At 35.8% G+C, this 27,274-nt stretch overlaps 1 protein-coding gene across 5 annotated transcripts in view; it reads left to right on the top strand.

Annotated features, from left to right (window-relative positions):
* The window catches only part of USP9Y (ubiquitin specific peptidase 9, Y-linked), a 98,429-nt gene that overhangs the window by 63,633 nt on the left and 7,522 nt on the right, over positions 1–27,274 (top strand). For 4 of the 5 annotated variants that reach the window (XM_015301733.4, XM_046911562.1, XM_040665015.2 and 1 more), the window contains 17 exons: positions 1,739–1,864; positions 3,735–3,860; positions 6,917–7,083; positions 11,714–11,822; positions 12,051–12,197; positions 12,329–12,475; positions 13,370–13,592; positions 15,433–15,653; positions 16,042–16,232; positions 16,675–16,848; positions 18,080–18,221; positions 18,401–19,151; positions 19,638–19,761; positions 21,021–21,246; positions 22,242–22,371; positions 24,757–24,942; positions 26,584–26,804. In XM_015301733.4, coding sequence (XP_015157219.1) covers positions 1,739–1,864; positions 3,735–3,860; positions 6,917–7,083; positions 11,714–11,822; positions 12,051–12,197; positions 12,329–12,475; positions 13,370–13,592; positions 15,433–15,653; positions 16,042–16,232; positions 16,675–16,848; positions 18,080–18,221; positions 18,401–19,151; positions 19,638–19,761; positions 21,021–21,246; positions 22,242–22,371; positions 24,757–24,942; positions 26,584–26,804 — 3,411 coding nt within the window. The remainder of the gene's footprint in view (positions 1–1,738; positions 1,865–3,734; positions 3,861–6,916; positions 7,084–11,713; positions 11,823–12,050; positions 12,198–12,328; positions 12,476–13,369; positions 13,593–15,432; positions 15,654–16,041; positions 16,233–16,674; positions 16,849–18,079; positions 18,222–18,400; positions 19,152–19,637; positions 19,762–21,020; positions 21,247–22,241; positions 22,372–24,756; positions 24,943–26,583; positions 26,805–27,274) is intronic. The other variant, XM_015301738.4, reaches the window with a different exon arrangement.

Raw genomic sequence — 27,274 nt, 5'->3', positions numbered from 1 at the left:
CTCTTAGAATATGCCTCTAGCAAAGAGCTCAAAGCTTTAGAGCAGCTTATATCAGAATATTTAGGAAGTTTCTTCTTTGAAGCAGAGAATTAATTTCCCCGTATATCTGAAAAATAAATACCTATTCTGGTTGCGTGCGTCTGTTGGAGGATACCAATTCATTCATTCATTTTCAAAGAAATCAAAAGTCTTGATGACTATTAAGAGGTAAAGAAGTTTTTATGTCTCATGAGAATATATTCAAGACATCTTGAAGAAACTTGTTTGCCATTCTATTCTTCATCTACTAAAATGAATAAAATGTACTGCCATATTTTCTTCTGCGAATTAAAAAGGCTGTTTGGAACACAGCATCAGTTTAGTGTCTTAAAACGTTTGCAAGTGATTTATGCTGGCCACTTATGTGATTGAAACCTTTGTCTGTGACAGCTGACATTCACTATATAGAGCTACAAACATCTAACTTTGTTATTAACTGATTTGTTGTAAAAAGCAGTTCTTACAGCAGTCGTCATTGTCCTCTTTGAAGGACTTGGGTCTTGATACTCCTAACTTCTGCAGAACCAGTAAGCTTACTCTTTGAGATGGAAGTGGGATTTGTAAATATTTATCACCTATCGTATCTAAATCAGAAGTAGCTTAACTTTCTGCTTCGGCTTTTCAGCAGTACTCAAAAGAGTGAGGAAACAACAAGAAGACTGTAGGCAGAGTCTTTATCAGTCTGCTGCTATCACTAGGGCCTGTTAAAGGCAGTTGCAGTATTTTCTTTCTTCCGTTGAAAGTTGTTGAATCAATAAGGTAGTTAAATATAGTATTCTGGTACACAGATCCATGAGTTGTCCCATGTTATGCATGATCCTTTTATAACCTGCTTCTGACAGCTAATTGTCAACTCTGTTACTGTCTTCAGTGGGAGTTCTGTGATTTTGTTCCCTGAGTCAGGTTATCATAGTGAAGCTGACACAGCAAAGGGCTATGACCAGTGCCAGGCATTACAGAACAGCTTCGTAGTGTGTCTTCTGAGCAGCATCTGAGAAAAGGTTTTTTGAATGGAGTTGTACTAAAAAATGGGTAAACCCTTTTGTATGAGAAATATTAACTTCTATTCACAACACAGTCTTTTCAAACAAATTTGTATAAAAAAGTAATCCTGTCAGGTTTGAATGGTCAAGACTGTGGAGTCAGACTAAGCTTCATGCTCGAACAAATACTGAAGGAATAAAAGTTTTTCTTGCTGCTGTTTGTCCTGTGAAAATATGGTAAAAAAGAGAACAGCAAATTAAGAGCATTGTTGAGAATTCTGTTTAAATATATGTTTCAAATACTTAAAATCGTACTTAGTTATAGTGAACTGTGTTCACTGTAGATGCTATTAGATAATCTGGAGGGAAACCCATTTCTTAACAAACCTTTCCATACGTCAACAGAAAGAGAAGGAGGCATTGTGATTCAAAGTGTTCAGTTAACTTGAAATAATCTGACCAGTGACAAACCCCTAAATACAAATAGTTTCAAGTCCTCCTAGCTTTGTGATTTTACACTGTAGCATATGTACAGTGAATCTTGATATGTGATGGTATCCATTCAAAAATGTTTCTTCTTTCTTGGTTCATAATTTCTGTAAGTAGTTTTCCATGATCTTGTCTACTATTAATAAATTATTTTAAGCAAATTTATATTTTCATATCGCTTTGCTTTCTTTTTTTCCATGTAAGCAATAAGAAATCCTTTCTTACAGATAAACCAAGCTACACACGACCAGGCAGTGGTGCTACAAAATGCCCTACAAAACATTCCTAATCCAACTTCAGAATGCATGCTAAGAAATGTAGCAATACGTCTTGCACAGCAAATATCTGATGAGGTTAGTGAATTCCTTTGTGTATATTTCTGCTGCCCCCCCCCCCCCCCCCCCCCCAATCAATTTTTTTTAATGCTTAAGTTTATAACTTTGTAATAAATGGGTTTTCCTCCTATGGTGTCATAAAAAGTTATAAGTACCGTCCATGTGGTTAATAAGCTGTAAACTGTTTAAAAGTATTTCATGAGCGGGTTCCATATGACAGTATGAAATCCAATCTAATGGCATGAAGAGGCTTAAGTGAGATAGGTTCTGCACAAGCTTTTTCATGGATTGTGAGTATTGTTGCACTTGCATCAGAACTTCAGAAACACATTGCAGTGGTTTTAAATAAGTTAATAATGTTGCAGGCATTTTGTTTGTTTCCAAGAGCATTTTTGTGATATTTTCTTCTTGTTTTGGTCTTCTTTGGCCACTTTGGTTTCTAAGTAATTTACTTCACATGAGGAGAAACACAGAAAACAGGAGGAAATTTTAAATATGAGTTGAAATGCTGGGAGATAAATGTGTAATCTCTACCGGTGTATCTTTAAACACTGAAAAATTTTTAACGATGCAAGTGAGAAATTGGATTGTGGAGCTGAGTAATGTTATACAGTGTTCTTTAAAAATGGAGCATCTGCGTGATACTATATGGCATGACCAACCCCACTTGGAGTTGAGTCATATTAGTGAATACATCAGTAAACTTCACTGAATTGAGTAGAAGCTAAAATCAGATCTGCTAGAACTTTTTTCAAGGTAAATTGAGAAACTTCTATTTCCAATACGGAAGCAGCAAATATTGTTCAGTATGGCATAGAATCTCTGCAAAGCTATCTTCAGAACATTTCTAAGATGCCTAAATAAAAGCAATCTTAAATTACCATCTTTATGCTGAAAAGCATACAGCGACTCTTAGGAAGAAAGAATACTGTCTAAAAAAGGCACACTGGACTGGACTGTCTGAGCCATTTGTCTTCCACTAGTGGTGGTTTTACATCCATGGTTGATTTTATGTGTAAAAAATCAGCCCGTTGAACTCCGATTTAATTCCACAGAAGTCAAGTTTTGGCTTATGATTTTAAAGCTGCAGTGAGATTAAATCAGAAAACATTGTGTTTTTTTCCTGTGACAATTTTTCCTTATGATGCTGCTGTGGTAAGATTGCTCTGCTTGTGAGTAGGGTGGAATTGCCTATCTTCTAGCAACTATTAATGTTTAATAGCAAGAATGCACGTTCAAGTCTCTTGATGAGATTGGCTTATTGGTTAAGCTTTTAGAGTCTTGTTTTATTATTAAATCAGACTGTTAGAAAAGTAAAATTTGAAACTGAGAGCTGTCTGTCTGTTCTTAAAGATTGCTAAATGTTTTGACAATTAGAGTTTGAATATAGACTCAAGTTGATGCAAACTGTATGTAATGACAGTAATCATGACCCAAACAACACTATTTCTGCCCAAGTATTAATGTACGTAATCTGCATTCTTACTCATTCAAAACCTGTGTAACTTGAAAGCAAGGGAATCCCTTTATGTATTAATCAGATACTTGATAAGCTTTAGTTTTTCTAGCTAATTGCTAGAATAGGGGGTAACAAGTCAGGGGACGAGCTGTCAAATGACTTAAACTTGTTATGTTACTTTCTATGATGTATGCCTTCCAGGTGCATGCTTGTTTTTGTTTTTCTGGAATCAAGGAACTGTTTAGCATTTAAGTATAAGTGAAAGATGAAACATTTGTTTCAGTCATCCCTGAAGTAGCCAATGGCTTGTTCTCAAAGTTTAAAGTTCATTTGGTTGTTGTAACATTATGGTTTAAGATTCTGAAATACATCTAAAATACATACTTATTTTTTTCTCTCTTCCCCATCCTCCCATCACTCCCCTTCCAGGCTTCAAAATATATACCTGATATCTGTGTTATTAGGGCAGTGCAAAAAATTGTCTGGGCGTCTGGTTGTGGGTCAGTTCAACTTGTGTTCAGCTCTAATGAGGAAATCAGTAAAATCTATGAAAAGGTAAGAATTTCTTTTTTATGACTATTCCTTCATTTAGAAAAAGAGTAGAGCCAACCAGTTCAGGCTTAGGAGCACTGGTGAGACTCTAAATGATAATCATGTTGGGGTTTTTTTGTTTGTTTTTGTTTGTTTGGTTTTTTTTTTTTACAGTTTTTATTTCATTATGCAGATAGGTAAACCCTTTCCATGGTTTCACACATCATGTACACAAATAGTTTGGAGTTGGGTGTATTTCACAATGATACCACACTGTATTTAACAAATGTTTACAGTTAAGTGAAACAGTAAACTCTTTTTGACTGTAATTTATATATTTTTTTGTTGTTGGTCTCTAAACTTGTCTTGAGACATCAGATTTATTACTCATTAATACTTTCTTGAAAGTAAAAGTGAAAGCAATATATAGGTAGATTTTATTCTGGATGTATTATTAGCTGTTGTCTTTAAATGTTCTGTTAGAATATTTACTTGAGCAAAATGTAACACTTTTCAATTTATTTTATGTAGGGGATACCATAGCATCTTGTTCCTATGGCTGCTAGAATGACTTCATGAAACAAGTTATTTCCCTTCCCCCACTCCTTTTGTTTTTGAGATAACTTGCATTTAAATGCACACAAAGATGTGCTCTTACATCTGTACATTTGATGTACATATTGAGAGTGGTAGTGTAGAAGAGAAAATATACTTGACCAGAACTAAATAAAATCGTGTGCACATCTCTCATTTTCTTAACATGCTGACTAATGTAACTTCTTTTGGTAGAGCTGAGAGCATGCCCTGTGCTGCGGGCTTAACCATGGCAATGTTTATTTCCTATTTGGGTCAGCGATCAGGTTGCTCAAGGGTAATGCAGGAGGATTTTGTCTTTTATTGCAGCTTAAAAATACTCTGTTAAGCCATGACTGTTCCTCCTTCATTGACTAACATTGTTACAGCATTTACTTCTGTTGTTAATCACATATAAAGCATTCTTCTGCCACCAGATGTGTCTTATTTACTGCGGTTGTGATTTTAGGATTAAGTAAAGAAGCACTATACAAGCAGTATTTTTAATTTGATTTCAATATCTTGCTTTGTTTCTGATGCTGTTCTGGGTGAGAATTTTACAGTTGAATTCTGTAAAAATATTTTCAAGTGATTGTGGTCGTAAAATATGTGCAATTTAAACTGTGCGTAGATCTCAAGAAAAGCTTTTCAATATTTCATAGTAACACTGTTACCGGTTATTCTTCAGAGGTTTGTTGTTGGTTTTTGTTGTATTTTTTTAATTTTTGTTTTCTCTTACATGGACATCTGTAATAATTGACAGCTGCATTTGGTTTATATTAAGGAAAAAGGAAATAAAAGTCAAAGGAAAAAGACTGGTTAAAAGAAGTAATAGGAAGTGAGAATACAATACAATTAAATAACATTGGTAGAAAAACTTATCACAGTAATAGATTAGTATGATGCCAGAAAAGATGCATTGTTTATTTAAGACATTACATTTAGTGTCAGGGCAGGGGAAATAACTCCTACGGTAGTTTTCATAAAGATTGAATATACAAGTGACTAGAAAATGCTGGCTTACACTGAGGGAAAAAATGATTTAAGAAAAGCTCGTTTCCTAAGTTGACTGCTAAATTTGATTTCTTTAAATTTATTCTTAAATTGTAAGGACATTTTGCTGAGTCAGTGGGGCAGAGATTTAACATTAAATGTTAGTTCCAGGAAAAAAAGTGGGCTAAATTTTGTGAAATTAGGATTAAGCAGCTCTTCAGAATAGTCATGTCAACTGTGACTTCTGAAATAATGTTTGTGAGCACTTCAGGATTATTCTGAACTACACTGAATTCAATTAAACTAAAAAATCAGGGTAAATTATTTTGAGAGCATAGATTTTACAGAAATTCTTCTGCCTACTGCCTCAGAAAATATGGTATGGCTGTCCTCTGATTAGTGGATTTAGAAGACTATACACTGCTTTTTGTAGTATCAAACATCTTGTTATTACCTCAGAGAAGGCCCATAATCTTGAAGTACTGCAAGTACAGTGTTTATACAGACCAGCCAGTTCCTGTTGATTGAGTGTAGAGAAATACTTTGAATATGAAAGGCACCTTACATTTTTTCTAGATTCCTGCCTGCTTGCAGAAATATTTTGTTTTCTAAATGAGGCTTCTGTGCCAAGCAAACACAGTCCTGAACTTGTTAAGTCTTCTGCTGTTACTTTCATATCTTGAGACAGCTCAGAATTTCCACATCCTCCCACTTCAGTAGTAGTGACCTTACCTATTTGGTATGTACACAATTAAAAACAGTACTTTTAGTTATCTGTTCCGTACTATAATGCATTATTTCTGCCTATTTAGTCTTTCCTTGTATAAAACAAATACATATTCATAGAATCATAGACTGGCTTAGGTTGGAAGGGACCTTAAAGATCATCTATTTTCAACCCCCCAGTTCTTGTGGTTAACATTGCTAACCTGCAGCCAAGATTACCAATGAATTAAGATTGAAGCCTGCTCACATTCAGTTTCTTCAGAACTTCTTCAAGCTAATTAATTTCAGCTTAGATGGAAAAGAGGGCTTTCTTTTATTCTTAAAGCAGTCATTTTGCGTAAGTGCACCAAAGTCAACTGACTAAGTGTTTAATGGAGAGAATAATTTATGTACTAATTAGAAATATCCTTTTGTACTTCAAAAAATCACCACAGCAGCTATGTTATGAATCAGCTGAATCAAGTTCCTGTTTCTGAATATTAGTAAGTAAACAATAGTACTAACTGATGAAACTTTTACCTACAGACTTCCTATTTAACTTTGGGCACCTTAAATTTGTAATTTGGATCCTTCTTTGAAAATCAAAGTGCTGGAAGTTCGAGGCATCTGACATGGTGTTTTGAATAGCACCTGAGTGAAGTGCATAAAATGTGTAGTGTTGACTAAAGTAATTATTAACAAACTCATGGTTCGAGTTTATATTTAGAATATATACCTGGAAGCTGCTGGGCTTTCTCTGGGCTTTTTTTTCCATACCTACTTTGTGCTCTTTTTGTTTATTTTCACAGACAAACGCAGGAAATGAACCAGACATGGAAGATGAACAAGTTTGCTGTGAAGCATTGGAGGTGATGACCCTATGTTTTGCTTTGATTCCAACAGCACTGGATGCGCTAAGTAAAGAAAAAGCATGGCAGACGTTTATCATTGATTTGCTATTGCACTGTCACAGCAAGTAAGTTTTGTTGGTTTTTTTTTAATTGTGTGTATTATTTTCCAGTGTGGCATGTATATATATCCTACACAGAGAAGTAACTTATTTCAATAATTTTTCATTAATCATCCTGATTTACTGTTTAGCAGTGTATAAGTCTGTAATTTGGATACCTATCACGAAGTGGTAGTGTCCAGAGGAGCATAACTAAGTTGATAAGCTGGAAGTTGTGTCCTGTGAGGAGACTGTGAGGACCCTTTAGTTATGCAGTCTGGAGGAGGCTGGGAGGCAGCTTCCAGAGAAGAAAGGTTCCAGTCTCTGTGCCTTGGTCATTGATGTCTGGTTGCATGGGAATGGCACAAAGCTGTGTCAAGGAGTGAAGTCTGGACATTAGGAACAATTTCCTTACTGTAAGTGTGGTTAAACTCAGGAGCAGGCTTCCTAGAGAGGTGTCAGTGTTCAAGAGGCATTTGGTCAATGCCTTCATTAGTATGCTTTAATTTTAGCTAATTTTAATTGGTTAGCCTTGAGGTAGCCAGGTAGTTGGGCTTGATGATCCTTGCAGATCCCCTCAAACTGAACTGTTCTATTCCATTAGTCTTACCTTCTATGTACTCTTAGGGAGGATATTGTCAAGGCAAGTGATTACCTGATAATAGTTAGCTTTAGAATTCTTGATTGATTTAGAGTAAGATACTAGGTGATTTTTATTGTTCACGTAATTTCTGAAAACTACATTAGGAAGTTGAAGTGAATTAGATACAGGAGAACTTTCAAATAAATGCATTTTTTCTGATAAGTAAGGACAAGGTACGGTCCTTTGATGAGAGGGCAGGAAGATTTAGTTCTTTGGTTTTCTTGCATGAGAGTAGAAACACTTGTGACTCTTCGTGTTTTGCAGACATTTGTATGGTACTGTCACATTGGAGTTGTCATATGGTGCAGTGACTGCATCTTGGTTGAACCCTCAGCACTGGGGGGCGTTGCATGTCTTGAGCCTTTTAGCATGTGAACTACGATTAACTTCTCGTACCTGTTGGTGAGACTGGATTGTTAGAATGAAGATCCACAAGCCTTATTATTAGTTTACAACCTGTTATACGGAATGTTGCATTGAATAGCTTCACTCAAGCTTGTTATTATTACTTAAGTTAGAAAATAAACTTTAGTTACTTTATGGCACAGTGTAAACTATCAAAATAGCTACTAACAAAATAGCAATGTTTTGTTTTTACAAATAAAATAATGCCAGTGACAAACCTGCACCAAAGATGACTTGTTACCATTCTTAGTCTTTGAAAATGGTGGATGTTCTTTGCAGCTATTTCTATTTCCTTAAGTAAGTGAACTGTTAGTTCAAATGGGGACCCTCTAAATCTGTACATGTCAAGCAGTTTAGTCTTCACATTTTTTGTGCAGATTCCTTTTAGCAGAGAACGTGACTGAGGTGCAATGTCCTTCTGGTAGAACTTAGTCTTGATTTACAGATTGGCAAAACCATGGCAGTTTTTCCCGTATTTTCCAGTGGTTAATATCCTTGCTGATCTGAACTTTGTCTGAAATTTGAATCCCAAATATTTCATATTGTTATGCCTAGTGAATAGTTCATTGTACTTTCCTTCCTAAAATACTGGAATAAACTAGATTATTCCTCAAGCTGGGACTTCTCTTTGCACATGTTTTGCTGGGATACGAGCCAGTCTGAACAGCAGTGGCTTAATTATGCAAGTATATTGGCTTTTCACCCTTCAAAAACATAGTAGCATTAAGGAATAACTTTTGCTTATGTGGTGGTCTTGTGTTCTCATTGTTTGTTTATTGTTGTTAGGGAAGATGAAATTCTGTAAGGACTCCCCTTTTCAAAGTGGACTGCTGCTCAGTCTCCTGCTCCTTCTCTCTGCTTTGTTTTTCCACCAGCCTGGGAAATGAGCTGAGTTTGTATGGAAAAATGATTCATACTACTAATACAAGAAGTTGTGCTTCATTTATTTTCTCCCATATGTTTGTAAAACTTGTGATATATACCTAATGATCTCACTTGGAACACAGCAGTACTATTCATTATTAGATAATGGTTAGAATAGCATAAACATTGGTAGAAATAAAAACCAATTTGGAAATGAAGACAGTGAAATTGAACTAAAGAAATGTTTCTGTTTTAAATTGATGTGCAAATGAATTAGTGTTCGCAGTGCAGCAAATATCAGATTTTCAGAATTCTTTATCTCTCTGTCATTATCTCATCTCCTAACCTCTGCCAGAACAATATGAGCAAAATTATACATCTGAGAAAACATTTTTGCTGTACTGTAAAGGACAAGGAAGATGGTCAGGTTCATATCTCAGATACTGTCTTCCTGAAGCCAGTGAGATGGATTGTTGGGTCTTAATTGTTGCTTTTTAATTTGTTGAGATTGTATGGGACTTTTGCTGTTTCATCAAAATATAGCCTCACGATATAGAAGTTGAGAAACAGAATGCAAAATGTTTAATACTAAATACCAGAGCAGTTGTTCTCTCCTACACAACTGATTTTATACTGGTGAGCCGTGAGTGTTAGACTGACTTAGTAAATGGTAGTTGAACAGTAGTCCTAAATGATCTTGGAACCCGGAAGTATGTCACTGATGGCTGTAAAATGTTTAATGGCCATACACGTAGACCCTTCCCCAGATTCTTACTGCCCATGATAAGCCATGGTACTTAAGATCCATTGAAGAAGCTAACCTCTTATAACAAAATAGAGATACGTATCCTGGAGCTATCAACAAGATAGGATATAGGTTGCTTGTTTTAATGGAGGCATTTGGTCTCCAGCTGTTTCACCAGGTGAATGAGAGTTCATCGTGCAACTTGTGCGATATCTGCCAGCTCTACATTGTTTTCATGTTGTCTGTCGTAGCACTAGATGTCTCCTGAGGGAGCTGAATCCCTCTCTTGGTTCCTTAAGAATGTAGGAATGTTCCTGTAAAGTAGCAGTTTATTGTAGCCTCAGAAAAATGTGGTACTCGGTGTTCAAATACTGCATACTCCTCAGAGACATAAGTGTGAGACAGTGTGTTTCATCAGTCATGCTTCTCACTGTAGGAAAATACCATATTTACCTATTTCATTTTGCCTTTAAGTGTATGAACCTGAGGAGTGTCTGTGGGATATATTGTAGGCAATTGAAGGTATGCATCCTAAAAGATATGTCTGTGAGAAGGTTTAGGAAAACAGCAACTCTGCAGTCGGTTCCATAAATGTCACAAGTCATTACTAACAAAATAGACTTTCTTGGTCTCATGGTCCTGCTACAACTCAGAGCATTGCCATAAAACTTGCAAAGATCAGAGGAGGGTGACAAGGAAGATCAAAGCTCTGAAATTACTTCCATCTGAGGAACAGCTGAATAGCTTGAGGCTTTTTTTTTTATTGGAGAAGATATAAATGGTGGGAGGAGAATACCACAGAGACCTTTAAATCAGAAGTAGCAAAGGGAGAATTAATAGGGAACAGTGTTTCTTTCTCTTTCATAGTTGTAAGAACTTTTTGAGCATAATATTTAAGTAATATAAACCATCAGTTGAGAAATGGTTTGAGGGGTTTCTTTCATGAGTTTGGCCAGTGGGGGCTAGAAAATACTGCTTTTGGTTTTTCTTGCTGAACCACAGTTTGCTGGAAGCTGAGAAGACGTTCTGGAGGAGTATCACTGCATGCTTCTCTTCTCTTGGGTGCTTTCCTAGATGTACACCAGTGACAGGGTGTTGGGTTAGGTGCTTCTTTGCTTTGACTTCATAGCCATTCTTACATGTCTTAGAAGCTGAGTTAACTGCACGTAAAAGAACTCTGGAGAAAATAGGATTGTTCTGCTTTCCGCAGTGATCTCATGAGCAAAAAACAATTACAGCCACACCAAATAGACACTGCAAAATTCAATTTCTTACATGTTGAGACACTCCATAGAGTGCAACATTGATTTTTCTTTTTTTCCCCTCTCCACCCAAGCAGAGTCCTTTTTCTAACAGTTCTTACAGGACTTGGTACTAAGACAACCGAAAGACTTGAGGGTTTTAAAGCATAAAATAGTTTTCTTTCTTTTCCTTTATGTTTCTCTCTTCCCTAGTTCAATTTAACTGGTTAGATTAAATTCTTGGATAGAAAGCTGCATTTAATTCCAGCCACGTTAATTTTCAGGCAGCCCTCTTTTATCTTTCTGATGATAAATTTTTAATTGCACTGTAGATGAATAGCAAATTACTGTAGTGATATATATGAGTGTATTTACTAGGATCATTTTATTTTGTCTTTTAGGCACAGCTTATCCATAACTAGAAAAAAAGAAGTCAGATGACTTAGGCCTGCAAATAGCTTGTTTAGCTATCCAATATATGCTGGTATTGTGCAGGGTTAGGGGTTAGTTGCTGTTAAGTTTCTTGTACTTTGATATACTTGATTTGTGGATCTGATTTCATAACGGTAACCCCTATCTAAAATTTTACTAGGAGGAACTTAGTCAATAGCCAATGAATAATTAAAGTATTCCTGTTTCTTGCACCACATGCAGTTTTAAGAAAATGACATTAAGGAGTGTGACAGATAAGTACAGATTTCATTGTTCTGCTTAGATAGGGAGATTGTATTTAATGTTTTTTATTAAATGTTGTTTTAGAATTGTTCGTCAGATGGCACAGGAGCAGTTCTTTTTAATGGCTACCAGGTGTTGCATGGGACAGAGACCTCTCCTTTTCTTCATTACTCTGCTGTTTACAGTTCTGGGGGTAAGTTGCCAGATCGAAGGCTTCAGTACAATGTGAATCTCTGTAAAAGTGCTAAGACAAAATATTTTCAGATTAACACAAATTTCGGTTAACAAATCAGTAGGGTGTAAGTTCCTTTTGACCTATAGGTAAGCAGCACAATCAATTTCAGTTTGAGTTGTAGAGGGGTGCTGCAAAGCAAATAGAAGAATGTATAAATTACTAATCATTCACTTTTTGTTTGCGTAGAGTACTGCCAGAGAGAGAGCTAAGCATTCGGGAGACTACTTCACTCTCTTAAGACATCTTCTTAACTATGCTTACAACAGTAATATTAATGTGCCCAATGCTGAAGTTCTTCTCAATAATGAAATTGACTGGCTGAAAAGGATCAGGGTAAGTTTATAGAATCGATTTATTTTTAATAATGAGATTATTGGTGCTTTGCTGTTAAGTACAGATTTAAGTTTCCTAGATGGTGATGTATGTTATTTAGTAGAGTATCCTAACTTTCTCTTTCATGGCAGGATGAAGTAAAAAGGACAGGGGAAACAGGTGTTGAAGAAACCATCTTAGAGGGTCACCTTGGAGTAACGAAAGAGTTGTTAGCATTCCAGACACCTGAGAAGAAATACCATATTGGTTGTGAAAAAGGAGGTGCTAATCTCATTAAAGTAAGTTCAGGTTTTTTGAATTGTGGGGTTTTGGGTGTCGTTTATAAATAAGTAAAAAGAGATTTTTTTCTCATAGTTTGTAGCCATGAAGGTCCCAGTTCAACTGTTTGATGAGTTTCTTTTTGGAGTTAAAAAGTGGGGGGGGAAAAAAACCCCACATTTAATTCGTAAGAGTACTTGGCATTCTCATTCTTCATGAACCACTGTGTGTAGAGTTGCTAGGGTAGAGTGAACTATTAAGCTTCTTCCAAGACTTAGCAAACATCACACATGGATAGTGAGCTAGACACAGGATAGACCTGTTTAGAATCACAGAATTACCAAGGTTGGAAAAGACCTCCAAGATCATCCTGTCCAACCATCCACCTGTCACCAGTTCCCAGACTAAACCATGTCCCTCAGTACAACATCTAAACATTTTTTGAACACAGTAGTATAGCACTACTGTCTTTGATTACGCTGTATTTTCTTTCCTCCATGTTTCTAACTATTAATGTTTATGGCAAGTTTGAATAAATGCAAGACATTTGAGCATCTCTTTAATTAGACATGGTTTCTTTATATATCTGGTTTTCATTATGCAGCAGCAGTGGGTTTTTTTCAACAGTAACTAATAAAGGGCTTTGTAGATAATAACGATTGGGCAAAATTAAAATTACTGATCAAGAAAAACATAAATTTATTTTTAACTTGGGGGAAGGAGTTTGCAGTGAACTGCTTTCGAGTAAGGTTATTCTTTTCTAAATGTAAAAGTTCATTAGGATATTGGTCTAAATTTTAACTCCTGTTTTTATGTATGTCTCCAGTTCTTAGACATTTATGTAATAACTCTTGTTATCGTAAAAATAAACACTACTTTATAACAAGTGATTTATTTTCTTCTATCTTTTTCAGGAATTGATAGATGATTTCATCTTTCCAGCATCCAATGTTTATTTACAATACATGAGAAATGGAGAATTGCCTGCTGAGCAGGCCATACCAGTCTGTAGTTCACCAGCAACTATTAATGCTGGCTTTGAGCTACTAGTTGCACTAGCAGTTGGATGTGTCCGAAATCTCAAACAGATAGTAGACACCTTGACTGAGATGTATTACATAGGTACAGCAATCACTAGTATGTAATTTTTTTAACTATTTCCTATTTTTTAATATAGATATATTATGTATAGGTTTTGTTTGTGTTATCAACTGAGCTAAATTTTTTTTTACACTGTGGTTTTAATGTGGGATGTGCTTTATTGTAAAATTAGGCCTTTGGATGTTAGAAACGTTAGTATAGCCTTCATTTGTTCTTCACGCAGTTAGTGAGCTGGACTACATTACACGATTGCATCCAAGTTCCATTCTCTCACACAAGCAGACTCTCCATGCTCTAATCTGTGCCTACTCCACTTTGTCCCTACTAGATCCCAAGAACCTTATTCTGTCCCTGTTTTTGTTTGTTTTTTTATCTCATTGTTTCAGGCTTTGCCTAAGCAATCCCAGCACCTCATCACATTTTTTCTGCTTACTTTTAGTGCCAGTCTCCTGGTTGATCTGTTATCCTTATCCATACGCAGACACAGCTCCACTGTCCTGTTTTTAGCACCATACTAGTGCTCTGCTTGTGTCACAGCCTTTTCTCTAAAGTTTTTCTCTCCATTTTGGCCTTGTCTCTGCACTACTCTGCACTTAAAGAACTTCATTCTCATTGAACAGAGATAATAACAATTGCAGTATGTAAGAAAAATAAAGACAAGTTAGTGTTTCAAAAGCTTATAGCCAAATGAAATCTAAGCTCATTTTCACAGGGATGGCAAAAATCTCTTAGGTAACATAGATATCTTTTCATCAACAGAAAAGCATTTAAAAGATTTTCTTAAAAATGAACAAACTAGATCGTATTTTGTGCAATCCTGTATGGGATAGCTAAACTTTTTGGCTGTAATATTATTAGGGGAACAAATAGACTGGTATTGGAAACTTCATTGCTTAATGTGTAGAGTATAGCAAAACTATAAACAACTAGAAATTGTGTTCCATAGTGGGAATAGCAGTGCTGCTTGTCTGGTTTGTGATATCAGTGAGTCATTTGAGTAGTTACCTGTGAGGTTTTTCAGTCTTTTGCTGTTCACTTCCATCTCAAATGAACAAATGAAACAGGCAGATTTATGGTTTTACCCCCTGCCCCATCCTTTTTTCTTCACCTTTTTCTGTGTGAAAGTGTGTTCCTTCTCTACTCACAACTAGAAGGATTTTATGGCATTACCTTCTATTTAAATGTTTGGTAAGGATGCTAGATCACTGTAGAACACTACATGAAATAGTATACACGTGTATGAACTGTACGTACACCAAGGAAAGTCTGTGTACTTTGATGTCACTTGTTTATGTTAAAAACCACAGGACAACAGATTAGTGTAGGAAATCTGTGATTGTAAACATATTCTGAGAAGATGTTAGAAGTGTAAAGGAGAAGGCTGAGGAAAAATCTTTCACAAGGTATATAGATAGCACTATTAAAAAATGTTTTCCTGGCCAAAGAAAGAGGCGTAAGATAAATATTGTAATGTTAAAAATACTACAAATTTATGAAAGTCTTATTAGTTGGTTATATATTCTAGTTTTGTAACTTACTACTGACAGATCTGGAATGCTTAAACTAGAAAATTTGCTAGTACTGATGGGAAGAGTTACGTTTTGTCCATAAATAACCTTTTGGTTTTTTTGTTGTTTAGCTACTGTTTTAATTACAAAATAGAAGAATGTGGTGCAAGGTTATAGGTAGTATTATGATTTATAAAAATGTGTTAATTTTAATAATTGATGTTCTGGTGAAGCATTTTTGCTAAACTGCAGCATGATACAGGCTAATGCTAATTTTATGCGACAGTCCTCTGTACTACAACTGAAAATCTAATACTTTATAACAAAGCAATTTTTCTAATCACGTTCTGCTTTTATTTTTTTCTTAGCTTGTGAAGCGCTTACAGAATGGGAATATCTACCACCTGTTGGGCCTCGACCACCAAAGGGATTTGTAGGATTAAAAAATGCTGGTGCCACTTGTTACATGAATTCTGTTATTCAGCAGCTTTACATGATTCCAGCCATCAGGAATGGAATTCTTGCAATTGAAGGCACAGGCAGTGATGTAGATGATGATATGTCTGGGGATGAAAAGCAGGACAATGAGGTAAATTTGATTAGGTAGAGCTTCTTTATCATCATCATCATCAAAGTTCTTTTTGATCCAGAGGTTTATAGTAAGTTTAAGTGACTAGTCATTTTGCTTTCCACTGCTAACAGGGGGGACAATAGCATGATATTCTTATGTGAGTACACTCCTTGACAGAGAAACAGCTGAAAAGATACAAGTAACAGTTTGCAGAATTCTTCCTCATGTGTATATGCCTGAATGCACCATGCATTGCTTCTGTCACCAGAACTTGATTAGTGCACACAAAGACAATGAGTACTACCCTGGATTGTTAAAATCTAGGAATAGATCTGTAAGGGATACAACCAGTTATTAGATAACTACATACAGAATCAAGTTGCACAAATTCTCTTCTACTTTTCAGAGCAATGTTGACCCACGAGATGATGTGTTTGGCTACCCACATCAGTATGAAGACAAACCAGCACTGAGTAAAACAGAAGACAGGAAAGAGTACAATATTGGAGTCCTGAGGCATCTCCAAGTAATTTTTGGTCATTTAGCGGCTTCCAGGCTACAATACTATGTACCAAGAGGGTTTTGGAAACAATTCAGGTAAACAGAAAATTTATTATTGATATCTATTTGCTGAAACGCTGAAATGCAACAAAACAAATTGTAGTAGAACAAATGATATTAAGAACTGTAAATTAACAAAGCTTGTGTAGATTTGTATTTGCTACCCTACCTTTTCACCCTTCTGTGAAATTCTGTTAATAAGCCAAAATTCACAGAAAGATGGTAATCTGGAATTCCAGCAGTTTTTGAGCTTAGTATTTTATCTCTGAATTAAGTTTGAAGTTACACACAAAAGGCACTTACTTTTCTACTTATCAATGATAAGTGTTGAGAACAAGAGTGGCAGTTGATATATTACATCACGAACCAGTATTTTTACCCAGTAAGAAGGGATTAATAACTTCAATAAATCTTTATTAAGGAATTATTGAGGAACCAGGACAAAACGTATTTGACAAGAATGTGCTTTTGTTTTCAGACTTTGGGGTGAACCTGTAAATCTGCGTGAACAACATGATGCTTTAGAATTCTTTAACTCCTTGGTGGATAGTTTAGATGAAGCTTTGAAAGCTTTGGGCCATCCAGCAATGTTAAGTAAAGTTTTAGGAGGATCCTTTGCTGATCAGAAGATTTGTCAAGGATGCCCTCATAGGTAAGTGTTTGAGTCTACTTATAAAAAAATAACCTATGTTTGTATGGCAAAGATACAATTAAGATGCTCTAAAGCAGACAACCGTATAAAAGTGAGTGGAGAATCAAGACTGGTATGTCAGTTTTGAAGCTCAAAATTTGATACCGTGTTTTTCTACAGCATTCATATAATTGTCTTGAAGTGTCTGTAAATATTTAATTATTATTGCGTCTACTATTGAGTTAAATTTTGTGTTGCAAGCAGTTGGTCGTCTTACTGTTGACATCTTTCCGATCATAGCATGGCTTAGGTTGGAAGGGACCTTAAAGCCCACCCAGCCCAAGTCCCCTGCTGTGGGCAAGATTGCCAGCCACCAGCTTAGGCTGCCCAGGGCTTCATCCAAACTGGCCTTGAACATCTCCAGGGATGGATATTCATTTGTGAGTCATAAGACAGGTCTCTCTACACATTACTACTGCAAATATCCCGTGGAAAGTGACTGTTCAGCCTTACCCTTCAATCAGCAAATAAAAGCCAGAGAAGACTGATAGACACAAATTTTGTTGTGATAATCTTTCAACTTCAGTTGAGTTTACATGTGAATTAAAAGAACTTCTCTAGTTTCATGGGTTAAAATGTGTGACGAGAAAAGCTATTGGAGTATGATAAATTAACAGACTTTGTAAGTTAGCAGATAAATTGAATATTACTGTTATAAGCGTTTCTAAATACTAATGTATTCACTGTTATAAAAGCTTTTGTGTGTTTTATTGTGTATCAGAGAATCAGGCCCTGTAGGGTAATGCTGGAATAGATGCAACCTTTTTAATTTTTCATTACTTCTTTCTCTGTTGAAAAATGTATCCAAGATGTCTTAATCAGTTGTCTCTCAGGCATTTCTGGTTCATTTCTAGGAGTTCCTTTGGAGGTTTTATCACAACAGAGCGAAAATCTACACAGATAAGCAAAGTGATCTTTATGAAGACAACTACTTAGTTCTATTCAGTTAGAAAAATTAAAAGGCTTTTCTAAAATGTTTTGAGCTGTTGTGTGTAGGCATGAAACAATATTTGTACAGTATTAGTCTAATTGCTGATGGTAAAGCTCATTAACAGACACCATTTTGTGCAGTGCAGATACTGTAATGTAGATGTAGCGGGACTACAATTTGAAAAAAAAGAACTCACCAATGTAAGTTGAACGTGTTTTACCTTTCTCTTACATATATCTGTTCATTTTTATTCATTCATAGGTACGAATGTGAGGAATCCTTCACAACTCTGAATGTAGATATAAGAAATCACCAAAACCTTCTTGATTCGCTGGAACAGTATGTCAAGGGAGATTTATTGGAAGGTGCAAATGCATATCATTGTGAAAAATGCAACAAAAAGGTAATGATTCTTTATGTATCAAACTTGTGTACCACAGTATTGATACAGCTGTACCAAGTTCAGTCTTACTTTGTGTTTAGGAAAAACTTCTAATTACTAAATTTGACTGTTGGTGAGAGTGTTACAAATAGGAACTTCAAAGCTCATAACTGCTTATGTCCTTTTTTTTTTTTTCTTAGGTTGATACAGTGAAACGTTTGTTGATTAAGAAGTTGCCTCCAGTTCTTGCCATCCAGTTGAAGCGATTTGATTATGACTGGGAACGGGAATGTGCAATCAAGTTCAACGACTATTTTGAATTTCCAAGAGAGCTGGACATGGAGCCTTACACAGTAGCAGGTGTAGCTAAATTGGAAGGAGATGATGTAAATCCTGAAAATCAAATAATACAAAATGAACAGTCAGAAAATGAACATTCTGGGAGCACAAAATACAGGCTTGTTGGTGTGCTTGTACATAGTGGCCAGGCCAGTGGCGGACATTATTACTCTTATATTATCCAGAGGAATGGTGGAGATGGTGAGAAAAATCGATGGTATAAATTTGATGACGGAGATGTGACAGAGTGTAAAATGGATGATGATGAAGAAATGAAAAATCAGTGTTTTGGTGGAGAGTACATGGGAGAAGTATTTGATCATATGATGAAACGTATGTCCTACAGACGCCAGAAGAGGTGGTGGAACGCTTATATTCTTTTTTATGAACGTATGGACACAATAGACAAAGACAGTGAACTAACAAAATACATTTCGGAACTTGCTATCACCACTAAACCACATCAAATTAAAATGCCGTCAGCCATCGAACGAAGTGTACGGAAACAGAACGTGCAGTTCATGCATAATCGTATGCAGTACAGCCTGGAATATTTCCAGTTTATAAAGAAGTTGCTTACTTGTAATAGTGTCTACTTAAATCCTCCTCCAGGTTAGTGTGAGAACGTGGTAATTAATGATTAATTTCTTGTGAGAATAATTTTGATTGTGTTGTGAAGAATTTGTTTAGCCAAGGAGAATTTTGCACATTCTGCTTTGGCTGTTTCTGGACTTCTGCAGTTAGACATCTGTTGTTGAGTTGGTCATCACTGATAACATGCCAGAATATTTAGTAACAACTGCTCTGTTTATGTACTAATTTCTGCTAAAATACTTATGCCTATGGGGGTTTCTGCTGAAGATAATTCTCACAAGTGAGATGCTGAGTGATTGGTAAGCACCTGTAGCCTGGTTAAGGTTTTAAGGTTAACATATGCTGATCTACAAGCTTACATTTCCAAATAAAACAGAAATGTTGGTGTTTTCTTTTAAAATTTGGACATGATGTCAGACAAAATACCAATTCTGAATCAGTTAAAGTATTAAAACTAGATTACCTTTACTTTGTTTACATGCGAGTATTCTGATTTTTCTTTAGGACAAGATCATCTGTTGCCGGAAGCAGAAGAAATAACTATGATTAGCATTCAGCTTGCTGCTAGATTTCTCTTCACCACAGGATTTCATACAAAGAAAATAGTCCGTGGCCCAGCTAGTGATTGGTATCTTGTCTTTTAACAACAACTACAGCTCTGGAAGTTCAATGTCTTTTGAAAGATTCTAGTTTGTGTGCATATGACAATGAAGTGTCAGTGGTCCATCCTGTCTTCTGCCCCACCCCCAAATATGTGGAAAAAAAAAGAGAAAATACTGGGAGGGAACTGAGCCTTAAAATAAGCTACTAAGCTGAACAGCTTTAAAATTCATTTTTAAACGGAGCTTAAATCTACCCTTTTGTCTGCCTTTGTCATTAGATTCTACATTTTTAGAGCAAAACTAATAAGCTGTGTATTCTGATATGAATTCAGAATTTTGTTCATGGTTCAGTTAATTTTAAACAAAACTATTTTCAACCCAGTCATGAAGTTTATATTTGCTTTCTGTTTCTAAAACTGTTACTTTCAGATTCTGAAACTGTAGGTTCCATTAGCAGAGTACTTATATACATTGCTGTGAGGCCTGTAATTCAAATCTGTGTGAAATATAACTAACCACACAGTCTTAACACTGCATTGTAGTCATCTTTTAAACTGTTAGTTTGTTCTAGGGGAAGGAATGTGGGTTCATGTTAGCAAGAACTAGGAAGAAAATCTCATTTGTGAGTAGTTTACCAACAGCTATAAAGTAGTTCTGTAATACATGGCCAACATGTACCTCACTTTTGTTTTTTGCTAACAGCAAATTTCAAAACTAAGTTACCTCTGTTTTAAGAGATCAAGAGATGTCAAAATATTGCTGCTGAGAGGACAGAAGTCACGAGTCCTCTCCAAAACAGATATTTGACTGTTTTTTTTTTTTAGTTATCTGTAAATGAGAACGTGAATTCCTAGTATGTTATATATTTAGTTTGTAGTCTTACATACTTATGTATGTACATATATACATAGCTTATGTATGTTCTACTACTCACCCTCTCCCTCAGTCTGAATACAGAGGAAATGATAGCTACCTATTTAATTTAGTAGTTTAGTCATTCAGCCTTTAGTTGTAGATTGGAGGTCAGGGAGTGTAATTCTCTTGTTGTGGTTTTACTTCTACCATCCATAACAACAGCTTAATACTGAAGGTTTTTTTTTAATTCAAAGTCTTTTGGTTTTGAAGAATTATCTGTGACTGTAACTAGTTCATCTGACTGTAAACACTTTGTGAGCAAAAATATGTGGGGATCACCTTTATTGTATATTTTCAACTTCTATAAAAAGAATACAGCTGTCAATTATTAAGTGTCATGGTCTCTAAGCTGTGTCATCTTCTGTTTCAGGTATGATGCGTTATGCATTCTTCTCCGTCACAGCAAGAATGTACGCTTTTGGTTTGCACACAATGTCCTTTTTAATGTTTCAAACCGCTTCTCTGAGTACCTTTTGGAATGCCCCAGTGCTGAAGTGAGGGGTGCATTTGCAAAACTTATCGTATTTATTGCACATTTTTCGTTGCAAGATGGACCATGTCCTTCACCTTTTGCCTCTCCTGGACCTTCCAGTCAGGTATTTAATTTTCTAATGAAAATCTTTGGAAATGTATTCTTATTTCTTCATTAATAGCATTTAATATAAAGCTAATTCCAGAGTAGGTGTTCACAAGAAAACTGTAAAGCCCGTACAAAAGCCTGTTTTGCACTACTTGATATTACTTTGTGTAATTTGTGTGAGAGTTGCTGTCAGAGGGGCTCAGTTTCACCTCATTTTTAAATCTCTATCAAGACCAACTAGTGAGAACTTTGAATTTAATTAGAAGTGCAATACCACAAAATAAAGGTAGGTAATTAGATAGTGTGAAGGGAAGTGAACCTTTGTTTTCCATGTAGAATTTAAAAAGACACGTGGGAGTTAAAGTACTTTCTCCTGGATTGCTTAACACTGAAATAATCAAAAGTTGTAGCGTTGCATAGGAGCAGAAAGTGAATTGCCCAATTCTATGCACCTACAATGACCAAACAGCGCACAATAAAAAAAGTCAAAATCTTAATGTTAATAGTTGTTGTTTTAACTGTCTTAAAATCTAAAAAAGTAAACATTTGTGGGCCTTTCCCTGGATGTATTTTTAAGGTTGTTGATGTCTACAGTAGGACATTTCTTTCATTTGTATTGATCCACTTTTTCAGAATGTTTTCATTACCAAATGCAGTAAAAAAAAAAAAAATTACATATTGAGGTTACATAGACTTTTAGTAGTGGTTTTGTTAATTTGTTTTGATTTTGTACGTTGACTTTTTTCAGGAGTCTTTTTCAAGCGATAACGTTCACTGTAGAACTCCATGAGTTTTTCTGAGTATTCAAACCTAGCTGCCATGGGAGAAAAAATCCAGTTAAAGACCTCTGTACGTGCAGAATTTCTCTGGCACATATGATACTCAGCATAGCAAGTATTATTCTCTGTATAATACTAAGATACTAGTGGATTCACGTTTTCTGTCATCATAGAAGGTATAAACTACATAATTTACAGGTTCAACCGTTAATAGTACAACTTTCTTTCATAGGCTTATGATAACTTAAGTTTAAGCGATCACTTACTGAGAGCGGTACTAAATCTTCTTCGAAGGGAAGTATCTGAACATGGGCGTCATTTGCAGCAGTATTTCAATCTGTTTGTGATGTATGCCAATCTAGGTAAGCCCATTACATGCACTATACCGATGCAATATAATCTTTTCTTATTAATGTCTTAGTTTTCCAAGTAATTGTATGAGGATCCCATTTTTCAGTTTCAGGCAGATTGTTAAGATTAAGTAATGCACATGAACGCTCTCTAGAGAATCTTTGCTCCTCCCGTTTGGGTTTTGAGGCTTCTGCAGTCTTCAGAAGGATAACACAAGAAGCTTAGAGCTATGAAACTGTCCTTCTGAGTTCTTGTGGGGGTGAAAATACAGGAAGATAAATTATTCTTCATGCAGACCTCTTGCAGGGAGGTCATGAGATCCAGGAAGTATGTGGGAGTCTTAACTCTTTTGGTCTGAAGAAGTTCAGAAAGATGGAAGTTCAGAAAAGAAAGATGATTTTTCCTTCAAGTAGAGTAATACAGCTGGTCATGTTTTGTCTGTGTGCTCCAATTGTACCCTTTCAGTGTTAATTTCAGTTTAGTTCAAGTAGGAACTTCCCAGCTACACAAAATGCTAGCTCTACAATACTCTTTCCCTTTAAAAAGCCTCTTTGGGAGACTGAGTAAATAGCTCTATGTCCCTTCTTAAGGCATCACTGCTTGCCAGAGTGCTTTCACCAAAGCATCATATGAGGTAAAAGAATGCAAAAATCAGGAAATTCCACTCTAAGTTTATCAAATATTATCGTTCATCCAAGAATAAACATAGACGAGAAAAGAGAGTGTTTTTGCAATATAGGAAGGGCTTAAGTGAAATTCTCCCTGGCTTGGAAAAATGATTCTTTTCCTAAACACTAGTGTCCTAAATTTACTGATGAAAGATTAAATTAGAAATTGAGTGTGATCTCCCATTAAGTTTAAGTTCTTTGAATGCAAGGCTGGTAGGACTTATGTATATTTGCAGATGCTATATTTAGGGCTCATCCGTCATACATATGTTGTAATACAACTGGCATAAGGTGATCATCAGCTTTGGAGCAGTAGATGTGAAATACTGGCTATGGCCTCCGCAGCATCAACCATTTTTGCTATGGGTCTTGATTATATCCAGCACTACAAAAATAGCAATAGATATAATTTTAAAAGTACGAAAACAAACAAACAAAAAAAACACCTGAATTCTGGATTGTGTGTGTTCTTTGCCTAGAATAAAGTGACTAGCCTGTATGCTGGTAACTTCATAAAATAATATCCAAAGTGTAATAATTATAACTGAAGGTAATTTTTTCTGTTAAACTGAATGAGCCCCATTCATGTTAATGTGAACAGCTATATCGTGTTTTCACATAATATTACCCGCACACTGAAAATCAGTGATAAATGGACTTAATGTCATGGAAAAGAGATGGAATTCTTCTGCTTTTACTTATTTTTTCTGAATTGTTTATGTCATTCAGTGCATTTGAAACCCCACTAAGATAAACATGGAAATACTAAGCAATTTGAGGCAGCCAGTTGTGCTTGTATGTGCTATGGTTAACTGATGGCATATGTACAGATGTAGAGTGTGCACTTACCAAAAGCTACAGTACATCCTTCCTGCTACACTCTAAGTACTGTGATTGCCTGTTCTGAGAGATTAAGTAATTCATGTCGAAGCAAGAGAGGCCTGTTCTGTAAAGAATGTAACTACGAAGCTGTCTAACATAACTAAAAAAGTACTGTAGGAGAGCTCTAATAAGGTGCTCTCTGAATTCCTTCCTCTTATTACGGAGATGGTAGGCAAGATTCAGTCATGTTTTAGAATAAAAAGAAAATTTTGCAAGTGTGTGAGAAATAATGACTTTTAACCAAACTGAGAAACAGCATACAAGATCAAAACGGACGAATAACAGATGTAATGGTAGGTATGTACAAGGTACCTTTGCAGTGAGACCAGCTGATGTTAGAGTTAGTTGGGTTATTGATTGGCTTAGCAGATTTTGTTTTTGTCTTAAACTGATCTTTGTCATGCTTATTTGCACTTACTGCATAATATGACGCTTGTTGGAAATGTCTTAAATTTGTAACTGATACATCTATGGCATAATGGAAAAATCACAAAATATACTGTGGGGGTCTTCATCCACTCCTGGGCCACGTAATGATCACTTCTGGAAGGAAAAAAAAAAAAAAAACACCATTATTTTTTTGTCCCGAAAGAAACATGGATGCCAGTTACTCAAGTGCTAATTAGTACTGTTAAGAAATATTGTCGTTTACAACTCTTGTTCGGCTGAAAACAAAAAAATCACACTGAAGATAATTTCATGTGCATCTTAATGATTTTCTTTTCCAGAATACGCAAATATAACTATAATCAAACCCAGTAACTGAGAAGTTACCAATTGTGTAGTATTTTTTCTGAGAAATGTATTGTCAGTGCTAGAAGTAAGACATATTCTTTCACTCTGTAGGTGTAGCAGAGAAGACACAACTGCTGAAACTAAATGTTCCTGCAACCTTCATGCTTGTGGCTCTGGATGAGGGTCCAGGCCCTCCCATTAAGTACCAGTATGCTGAACTGGGGAAGCTGTACACTGTTGTGTCACAACTGATCCGTTGTTGCAATGTGTCATCGCGGATGCAGTCTTCTATCAATGGTATAGTGAAGTTTACGTTTTCCTTAGATTAATTGGATATATCTATCAATAAATGTATTTTGTGCACCTTTTGTTACTATGTATAAAATGAATTAGCTGAAAAAATGCTTCCCTTCTGTGTTTAGCAGCTCCTTTTGAAGACAGAAATCTCTTCTTTTGTACGCAAAATTGATTTGATACTGACATTGATACTTAAACACATAAAACACAAATCTGTTCTAGAGTTTGTACTTCGTGGCTTATTAAATAAAGCTAGAAGAAAACAGATAGTGAAGTAGCTACTTGTTGATGCAAAACGTTACATTTTTTAGAATATTTTAAACTGATTGCAAAGACTTGCATAAAGATCTTTTGGTTCTGAGTAGGAAATAAAATAATAAATGATTTTCATGTTACCAGGACAGAGTAATCTGTGCAAAGAAGAAACTGTGCTAGGCTCTGAAGTAGCGAAGTGGTTATTGGTGAAGAGACGTTGCTTTGGACAGCTCTTGAAAATTCACTTGGTGCTCATTTGCAGTCAGAAAGACAAATAGAATAAACAAATAGCACTTTGATTTACAAATGAATCAGCTATAAATTATTATAGAATAAATCATTAATATCCTCACTGGTTGAAGACAGTGCACAGTTACTTTTGAGAAATGGTGACAGAATATTGGGCTAGGTGAATTTTATAGCTTGTCTTATAACCTGTATATGTATGTATGCTATATTAAGTATATTTTAGAAAACCTAATTAGGAATCTCTAGAGAAGCAGTTCAATGATAAACTCATTACTGCTCAATGTGTCAGGCAGTAAAGTCAATAGGCTGGAATGTACTATAGTAAGAATTAATGAACTGAACATTTTACTGAGCTATAATAAGCTGCAGAACCATTTGGTAACTTTGATTTGGTTTTATTATTTGATAACAGCAAGAAGATATGATTCATTTTCAAAAGCAGAATACTTTCACTGTATTCATAATATACTAAAAATGTGTTTTGTGTGAACATTATTATGACAATGATTACTATTTGCAGGGTTCATTTATTTTTTTATTTAGCATAATAAGCTAGGAAGGTTCTCCTTCGGACTTCTAATCATCTTCAATAACCAAAAACGCAACACTGCTACATCAAGAAACACCAGGAGCAAATCAACAGTCTTTCCTTGTACAGAATTAACACTACTAAAGAAGCTGTGTTAATTCTGATTTTTTCAAGAACACTATTCTATCTACACTCTAGAGTTCCAGACTGGAGTTTTCTACCAGCTGTTCCTATAGTAGAGCTAACGTATCCTAAAATTTGATAGATTTGGACTGTATTATACAAACCTGGAAGCAGATTCTGGAGTAAGAGCTTTTCACTGAGGAAACTTCCAGCAATTCCTCCTCTTGCATATGAGTCTGTCTTCAGCTATTCTGCTTTGGCTGTCACAGTATAACTTTATCACAGAGTAGCAGCTTTATCTTGGTCAGCAAGAGTCCAGCTTTGCAATCAAAAAGTTATTTCATAGCATTGCATGTTTCAAAGCAAATTGACTGTTAAGTTTTTTTTTCTGTTGTTTATTGATCAGTTACCATGGCTTAGAATTTGTTGTTTACACACTGAAAGTGTTCTGGTACCTTTTCATCTAGAATAACTGCTTGTTTCAGGTAATCCTCCACTTGCCAACCCCTATGGTGATCCTAATTTATCTCAACCTATAATGGCGCTTCAGCAGAACGTAGCAGACATTCTGTTTGTGAGAACCAGTTATGTGAAGAAAATTATTGAAGATTGCAGCAATTCTGAAGAGACCATCAAATTGCTTCGTTTCTGCTGTTGGGAGAATCCTCAGTTCTCTTCCACTGTCCTAAGTGAACTTCTCTGGCAGGTAAAAACAAATGTTAGGATAAGGATGAGCATATGAGTGTGTATGATGCAAGATTCTCTATTTATGTATAGGACTGTTGTCTATTGAATACTGAACAGGTGCTTGTTAAAGAAATGTTCCTTAAGGTAGTATCTTTTGTCAGTGTTCTTACTCTTGGGTGTCTACATCATATTGTAGTATTATGAGAAGTCCTTTTATAAATCTAGGAAAGCAATAAACATCTTAGAGTTAGGAGCACAAGGTCAAGGATGAGCCTCGGGGCTCTGCGTTTGCCCCTTGGGGGTCTATATTAGAACTGACAGTATTTAATATTGCCATTGGTGACGTGGACAGAGTGGGATTGAGTGCGCAGTCAGCAAACGTGCCGGGGTGACAGCAAGCGGAATGGTGCATGTTGACACTCCATAGGGAAAGGATGCCATCCAGAAGAACCTAGATTTGAGAAGTGCGCCCACAGGAACATAATATGG

This window comes from Gallus gallus, chromosome 1, assembly GCF_016699485.2.
Source record: "Gallus gallus isolate bGalGal1 chromosome 1, bGalGal1.mat.broiler.GRCg7b, whole genome shotgun sequence".
Lineage (NCBI taxonomy): Eukaryota > Metazoa > Chordata > Aves > Galliformes > Phasianidae > Gallus > Gallus gallus.
Note: the sequence above shows the minus strand (reverse complement) of the source record. Positions and strands in the feature narration are given on the sequence as shown.